The sequence below is a fragment of the Parasteatoda tepidariorum genome, chromosome 4, assembly GCF_982258835.1.
Source record: "Parasteatoda tepidariorum strain Cologne lab strain chromosome 4, Ptep-v5.0, whole genome shotgun sequence".
NCBI classification, from domain to species: domain Eukaryota; kingdom Metazoa; phylum Arthropoda; class Arachnida; order Araneae; family Theridiidae; genus Parasteatoda; species Parasteatoda tepidariorum.
In genome coordinates this window covers 5,460,636-5,469,331 of record NC_141758.1, presented here as the reverse complement: position 1 = coordinate 5,469,331, position 8,696 = coordinate 5,460,636, and the positions used below count along the sequence as shown (strand labels likewise).

The window sequence follows — 8,696 nt, the reverse complement described above, 5'->3', positions numbered from 1 at the left end:
GTTACCCTCCAATAACACGGCAAAAACGGAGGGTTACCCGGAGAGTCAGAACTGTTGATGAAATCTGCGAGTTTGGCGAAATTTCGGCTGGAGAATAACGTTTCGCACTAAACTCGTGATTTTACTCTTACTCATAGATTACCCGGAGGTAATCTGTGTTGGTGAATACGGACGTAACTGGCCTAGAGGGCTATTTTTTAAGATAAAGTCCAAAACAAAAAAGCTGTCCACCTGGTACAAATTAATATACATAATCACCATTATTGCATTGATGTAAAAAGGTGTATTTACGAGAAAACAGGTATTAAATTAAGTAGGTTTTTCCTTCCGCAATTCAGCATTTACCATTTAACCCTTTCAGCACCGGGAAAATAAGAAATAAGATCTTGTTCAAGCGAGAGTATACGTCAGAAAGAGTACGAATACGTAATAATGCGAGCTGTAATAAGAGAGAACCCTATCGGAATCACGTCCGCGTGATTTTGGACCTCTAGAGTCACAAAGGCTCGTTTTGTATAAGATATTGTTGGCCGTAGCGGAAGAGTCACGTAATCACGGTCCTGAAGGGGTTAAAAAGTCTCTCTGTTCTGACTTCAGATCCAGATATAATTATTAATCTTTTATGCTGGACAGAGCTGGCTTGTTTCTACAAAATGAATGCTAGAAGTAAATTACCTTTGTCAAAACTTTTTTCTTTTTCTATTCTCTTAAATGGTAGTTATACGCAAATGGGTTCATCTCTTGAAATTTTTCAGCGGCGGATTGAGCTGTTAGAGACTCCCAGACCGAAGACCTACCAAGAGATGGTGAAATTTTATAAAGAAATACTCTTTCGAGTGATGTACCAAATTAAAAGAATCTTCCAAGATGGACTAGAGCTTTTGCATAAACACCAGTTCTTCTTTGGATTGATGAAGTGTGCCCAATCTCACCAATGGGACACGGACCTCTTACGACTCTCATTCCATCTATCTGCCTGCATCATGTACGAAGATGCTGCTCTGCCCAGAGACCTCGTGGAACAAATTGCTGAGCAGTATGTTTCGGCAAAGGGACCACACTTTTCACTCAGAATAATGCTGTCGAAACTCGCCAAAGAGATGCCTGACGTCAGGGGTGCTGCGTTCCTGCCTATACACGCTTGTGCAAACTGCACATCCGGAAAGCACTGGCTTACTGAGAACTATGTCGAGGTGCATCGATTTGTGGAAGATTTCAGAACACTTCGCTGCACCTTGAAGTATTGGGTGAAGGATGAAAGCGAAAGAGCAGCCATCGTGTTTCACAAGTTCGAAAATATAATGATTGAAGTAGGTGCTGGATCGCAGTGTTTAAAGAGAGTGACTGCCTTTCCTAAACCAAAAGTCGACAAAGAAGCCAAATCTGGCGACAGTTCTCCTTCTAAGAGTGTAAGAAGACATTCTTCGGATGATCAAAAGTCTATGCTTCCGGTTAAAATGAAATTAAGCGGGGTGAAAACGTCGCCAAAAAACATAACCTTCTATTCTAAACTTTCCCCGAGAACTGAAAAGATACTTCGATATGGAACATTGAGAAATGCATCTTCATCTGGCGATATTCTACACCACCAAACAGGATACGCAGATGCGCTGAAAAAGAATATGAGTTATCAAAGCAAGACACTATTTTTTAGGAATCATGAAAGATTTAATACTCAGGTAATTCCATTCATTACAAATCCTGAAATAGATCCGTGATGGTTTATGGATGGTAATATAGCGTTCGCCTTCCAACCAGGTGAACAGGGTTCGAATCTCAGTGATGGCTGGTCTCATACGAATTCCGTATCAGGCTTGCACCGACCACAGTGTTGACGTAAAATATCCTCAGTGGTATACGCATCATGGGTTAGAGTCATCTTGCTGTCAGGCTAACTGTGGGAGGTTTTCGTAGTTTCCCTCTCCATGTAACGCTGTTGTTGTTCACTTACGTCGCACTAAGAATCTAGGAATTTGCTTGTCTTTTTGGTTAGGTTCAAAATAACAAGAATACAGAATTAAGCATAAATAGAAAAAAAGTCAATTTGAGCCGGGTGTTATTAAAAAAATTCCCTTAAACCAAAAGTATACCTTCAGGTACCCATAGAAATACAACTACAGAGTTGAAACTTGTGGCGCTGCAAAAGACATTTCTATTAGTGAGTTTTATGCGAGATTTTTTTTATTCGTTTGTTTATTTTGAAATTTTAAATTATTTGACAAAAATTGCAATTTTGAGTGCTTTCTTCGGGAATTTTGTATAATTTTTTTAATTGAATAAAGACTATTTATTAGAATATTCTTTATTCGTTTTTTTTTATTGGAAAATTTATTAGAATATTATTAATTTTACATGCTTGCGCTCAAATTTATGGCAAAAGTAAAATAAAAAAAGTGTATAAATAAAGCGACAGAGGAGGAGAAGACGATTAGTTGTTGTGCTAGGGGTAAAACTCTCAATTTTTATATTAAATCCTTAAAAAATATCAATCTTAACAGAAAAATATAAAAACCAATTCCAATTTAAACTGTGACATTTGATATAATATAAGGCTATCGTTAGCTCGTATAAAACTACTTATTTTTACATTTATCTTTTTTTTATAACATTTGATTACACTTAGTTTCTTTTCCCTTTGTGGGCCAGACATTTTTGGATTTTGAATATTTTCACCTCGATTCTCGCTAGTCTATTTTTGTCGAATATGCAAGTTTAAAAATGTTATATATTACAGGGGGTCGCATGTATGTTGCACCTAACTTCTAGAGCAGTTAGGACACAGCATCGTGATAAAAACTGCATAGGAACCTATACAGGGAAATGTCGTCTTACGCCTCTAGAGGGGCTCCTTCTATTATTTCGAGAGCTTCTGGGTAGGTTATAATAGGATAGGATAGGTAGGTACTTTATTTAGGTCACACTAGAGCAGCACAATGGGGCTATGGGGGATATTGGTGATGGTCTGGGAAATATCCCCGAGAATGATCTGAACACATGTCATCACAATTTTGATCCTCTGAAAAGGGGATGGCTCCCTTGCTTTGGTAGCCAGACGACCCGGTTGTGAAGTCGAGCACTTTACGATGAAACAGTTTAACGAGGACCGATACCACGCATCCTCGGTCCCTACAAAGGCAGATCAAAGTGGTGACGTGACCCACTCCTTACTGACAGCAGCCAGTCATGGTTGACTTCGGTGTTCTACTGGGAATCGTGTCTTTACGATCACATCATCGTGATACTGTCACTGCGGGACAGGTTATAATAGGGGAGTGTCCGTAGCCGCATTTAAGTAGTTGTAAACAGAAGAAAATATCCCTTCAGTTAAAAATATTGCCACGCTTTTCCTAATGGCAGTCTTTCCATGTTTATTGCGACTTAAAAATTCGTGCGTTGCTGTAAAAAAGACTACTTTTAGCTTTATTTTCTTGTTTTTATCAACCTTCAGTTTTCAAAAGTTATGTATAACAATTATACGCATTTCTCTCATTAGGATTTTCGTAGCAATTCTTCTACTGATGCCAAAAATAAAACCGGTACCGAATGTCCGAGTCAAAATTCCTCCTTTGAAAGTTTCTTAGATGATGAGCATAGAATTCCGAAGATTCTGCCAAAAGAAATAAACAAAAGTAAATCGCTTGAAAAGATCTGCAGAGAAAACCATGCTGTTGCCACTCTCACACTCTGTGATACGAAACTAAGAGTGGTTGGAGATGAAAAAAATAATTCGAATCATTTGATTGCTAAAGCCACTCACTATATTCCCGTTTCGACGATGTTTTTCTTCGCAAACAGATACTACACCAACGTTTCCATGGGTACCTTAGTTTCGAAAAAGGAATCATCCGCAGAAAACTTCAACCAGCAATGTGTTTTGAGTGAATCGAAAAATGCAGATTCTCCGATTAAGGTACTTGATTCTCCTCAAAAAGTAAGAAAAAATGATAATGAAGTCTTAGAAAAATATCCATCTGGTGAGGTTGAAGCTGAATGTGAGAAAGTGGAGAAGTCGAAGTCAAATTCAAATTTCGAGGTACGTAACTCACCAAATGCTGAGGAATTGGCAACTGTGTCACATAATGGAACCAGATTAAAATCTAAGAGCAAGAAAATGTCGGTGCTGGAGCTACTTGAGCGAGCAAGAATGATGAGTGCAGGTTCTCAAAAGCATCAAAATGAAGATTGCACTCAAACCTCAACTGTTTCTTCTGGCACAGCTAGGAGCAGAACTTATTCTGAGGTAGCGAAAGGAGACAATGAGCCGAAATCAGTCAGTTCAAGGAACAATGTGATGAGGTTTGCTGAAAACTTTCGTAATTGGGTTTCATCAGCTGTGGTTAAAACTCGTTCACCTTCAATCAGAGTTGTGGAAGAAGTTGATGATTTTAGTAGTTCGGGACCAACGTGCACAAGCAGTGAGATTACCCATGAAAAAGGCAAAACTGGTGACTGTGACAACCTATCGTCGACTGAAAAAGCAAATAAAAATGACGATGAGAATACATTTGATTGCTGCCCCTCTTCAAATCTTGAAGACAAAATTTTAGAAAAAAATTGCGAACTAAACGATGTAAACACAAGCTTTGAAGAAATCGTAAACTCTGATGGCAATCTTAATGACGTGAATAACGAAAAGAACAATTCGAGTGATACGTTTTCAACGGAATCGGATTCAGAAGTAACACGCACTGCACTTGACGAATCACAATTTACGAACTACGCAAAGAAACTAGATGCCGTAGCTGATGAGGAGAAAAACAGTGTAGCAAAAGCAAATCTCTGCATTGAGTGTTTTTTCAACAAAAATGCTTGTAAAAGAAACGAACTTATAATCACAAGTTCAGACGATAATGCTTGCCAACTATCCACGGAAATTAAAAAATCAGTGCATGCCACTAAAGCGGTTATATCCCCCAAACCGACAAGTTTGCCTCTTCTCAATAAATTAAGAGTTAAAACAGTCGAAGCAGTGAAAACGCGTCTGAAGTCTGCTGAAAACAACATATCGCCATTGTCTGTTTCTCAATTAAAGTTGCTCAGTTTGCGAAAATCCTTGTCACTGTATCAGCGCTTCTTTCACAGCAAGATGGAGACCACTATCTGTGACGCTTGTTCAAAAAGTATCAATTTCCCTTTTTGCCGCGAAGTTTCTGAAAACTCATTACTGCGTCTGTTCGATAACGAGAAGTCTTTTCCACAAAGTTCCAAACAAAAAGGATGCAGCTGGGACAAAAACCTCTCCAAGAACAGAGGAAGGGTGATGAATAAGGAACACATGGATCGCCAAATGATCACATTGCAAGCAGATGTGAAGAAATTGGTTCTAAATGAAGTGATCAAAAATCAAAAAAATGCACTTTTGGGGAAACGTATTAAGCATGTCTCGCCCAATCCGGAAATGGCTGTCGGAAGACGAAGAAGAGTTGCAAGGGACAGAATAATTGGAAAACGGAGAGGGGTGTTTCCTGATGAGGAAAATGCCAAATCGAATTTCGAGACTATTGATGATTCGAATTATTTTCAGTGGGGCTATATTCCGGAATCGGTGAATCTTGATAAACGCAGTAAATGGTATCATATCTTGAAAGACATTCATTCCTGCATTCCTTTATCCTACCATCTACTCTCACTGACAAAAGCTGAAAAAGTAACATTCCATACCGCAGTTATTCCAGACGGAAAAGTGGTCTTTAGTTCTAAAGTGGAATATACTCTAAGTGAAGGGTATGTATTTAGATCTTTATAACCTTTTAACGGTCAAGTTATTTTGATGATTTGGGTACATAAGTTTTCATATTTTTATTGCGAGAATCAAGCGTTTTAGTACAAAATAAAATATACTTAGTAGTTAAAAATTGACATTTTGGATTACACGCATAAAAATGTTAAGGTTTGGTAGCCACTGCATATTTGCTTGAGGCGGCTGCCACTCAGCGTGGCAGTGGTAAAGATCGCTTTTAGTGGAGCATTATTTTCTAAAAATTTAAATTATTCGGGTATAAAACAATACGATGCTCTAAAACAAGTTCCCCGAATAATACTTGGGCGTGACATTTTGGAACACCAAAGCTATGCCCGAGATTATTTAGGGCATGACGAAAGATTAATATAAAGTTATTAAGTATCATTACTTTCACATTTATCTTCTATCACTAGCCACGCTCTTTCCATTGACGTATAGCAAAATTAGGAAATTTTACTACAAGCTAGTTGTTAGCTGCAGCCTTTTTAAGAGGGATCATTTTTTGAAACGAGTGGTCATATTTTCAAAAATTGAAATTTTTAAATTATCGTATTCAATTACCAAATCTCGTGGAAGAAATCAGTAATCCAGTTTCTGATCGCCAGCACTCTAACACTTCAAACTTCTTCAGGCTTCCTTCCAGTAAGGCAGTTAGCACAAGTGGGGCAATAGATTTTCAGCATTGGGACGCCTTGGATAGGCAAACAGATTCGGATTTAGCGGCTGTGGCCTAACTTAACACAAAACTTCCGCTCATCCACTCAATGGCTCCGGCCCCTAGCTCATTCACTCAGCGGCTCCGGCTTTAGTTCATCATCCTCTCAGTCATTCTTCACCATCTTTTATCCTCGTGTCAGCAAGGCGAAAGAATCTCGGACTGACCCGTTTCCTCCCACGAGGAGTAGCGCAGCACCAATGAACGTCACAAAAAATAGTCCAACGATAAAAACAGTCATGAATTAAATATTACTCTATAAAAGTGATAAAACAACACTAATTAAATATAAATTAACTCAAATACAGATAATTCAACTAAAAATTTCATTTAAAAAGACAATTGAAATTTACGATAAATATCAATATTGTGATTCCATTTAAAACTTATAATAGTGGTGCCAACTGGACACAAATCATGTTATACACGATTAAAGCTCACAAAAATTCGAAAATAAGCAGAGCCAACCAGTGTAGCCATCTGTTGAGGAAATGAGTGAACTATTTCCGCTGAAAAAGTAAACCCATCTTTAAAATTATTTATAAAAAAAAAAAAAATACATTTCTATTTATTACATAAAATATGGTCAACATTACAAGCTTCATTTCTGAAATGACGAAAAATGTTAAGAAATAAGCGTGAAATAAAGGTTTTTTTTAGAATATTATGAAATATTCTTAATAATTCCATGCGTATTGAAAGGAATTAACAATAGTTTGCTGTTCCGGTAACGGGTTAAACCTAAGTTTCTGATGGGCACTAGTGGAGCCTTATGAATCCCATGAATCCCGCTGCTCCATAACAGGCTGTTGTGGAAATACCTTTTAGATTAAGATGGTATACTAGTTGGCACTTGATTTTTTAAAAAAGCAAAAGAACATTTTTTTTCTTTACAGCGGTTTTGGAACATATTTAGGGTTGCTTGATGTGTGTGGAGATCCTATAGTTGTTCGAGAGTACAGCAGTTCGAATATTTCGAGAAAAGAAAGTATCAGAGCTTTGTCGAATAAACGTAATTTGAAACACAAGAATATTGTAAACTTCTATGTACGTATGTATTTTATTGTCGTAGTTTTTTAATACAAGAACGTGTTTCATATGAGACATTCACGTACCCTTATGTTATTAGTAGTTTAAGAAAATATTTTTCTTAGTATTAGGTTATTAGGTATTTTACTTAGGTCGCACTATAGCTGTACAATAGGCTATTGGCGACGGTTTGGGAAACATCCCTGAGGATGATCCAAAAGACATTCCATCAAAATTTTGATCCTCTGCAGAGGGGATTCTTAGTATTAGCAAAAGTAATGTTATGTGCTTAGGCTCTTACCGTCGTTTGGTGTATAAGGCTTACTTCATCGGCCTTTGGCTAGGCTTGCTCTAATCCTTTAAATTTTGCTCTTTTTAAAAGAAATATATACTTCACCATTTTTCGTTTCCAAGTGATTTTTGAACTTTATTTCATACCATCAGGAGCCCAAGAAAGAGAATTTTCTCCTGGAATTATCTTGGAACTTCCATTTTCACATTCTCATATTCATATAATCTGCAATTGTATTGAATCATCCGGAAAATTTATGTCGATTTTCATTAGGCAGGACTCCCAAAGATTCATCAAAATTATTCAAGTGGTAACAAGTTAAGCATCAAGACAGGTTGAAGTATTCCTAATTTCGCAACCATTTCAATCTAATAAATAGAGCCGTGGTGGCTCAGGGGATAGTATCGCAGGATTCGATCGGATCATCGTGACTTTCAATTTTCAAATCAGCGTTGTCAGTTTCATATGGGCCATGGAGGGAAAATCATGCGATCACGGCCCTTAGGGGATACCGTAGCTCTTATGAAAAATATCTCTGGTTATTCAATGTTTTCCATATATATATATATATACACAAATTAACATGAAAAACATGAATAAAATAAAAATAAAAAACTAAATGGTAGAGAAACAAGAATGGTATAAGCAAATAGTCGTTGTCAAGACACATCTAATTGCCATAAATAATGCGATATTTCTGAATAAAGAATAATTATCCTAAGATAAAAATTATTCTTTATATGTGTCGATATCGCAAAAACCTTATTTTGAAAAAAATCATGAAATAAAAGAAAAATGTAATAGGAAATCAAACTTACCGGCGTGAATTAAAACGCGGTTTAGGTTTAAAAGTACAATAATAAAACAGTTAACAAAAATCGCGAAGATGTAAAATATTGCTTATAGCTTGAATCGAA

The 8,696-nt window shown here is 37.0% G+C and overlaps 1 protein-coding gene across 2 annotated transcripts in view; it reads left to right on the top strand.

Annotated features, from left to right (window-relative positions):
• The first annotated feature begins 762 nt into the window (after positions 1-762).
• Positions 763-8,696, top strand: part of LOC107447621 (uncharacterized) — a 40,882-nt gene continuing 32,948 nt past the window's right edge. For both annotated transcript variants that reach the window (XM_016062573.4, XM_087160551.1), the window contains exons 1-3: positions 763-1,679; positions 3,494-5,724; positions 7,355-7,505. In XM_016062573.4, coding sequence (XP_015918059.4) covers positions 804-1,679; positions 3,494-5,724; positions 7,355-7,505 — 3,258 coding nt within the window. In that variant the 5' untranslated portion in view covers positions 763-803. The remainder of the gene's footprint in view (positions 1,680-3,493; positions 5,725-7,354; positions 7,506-8,696) is intronic.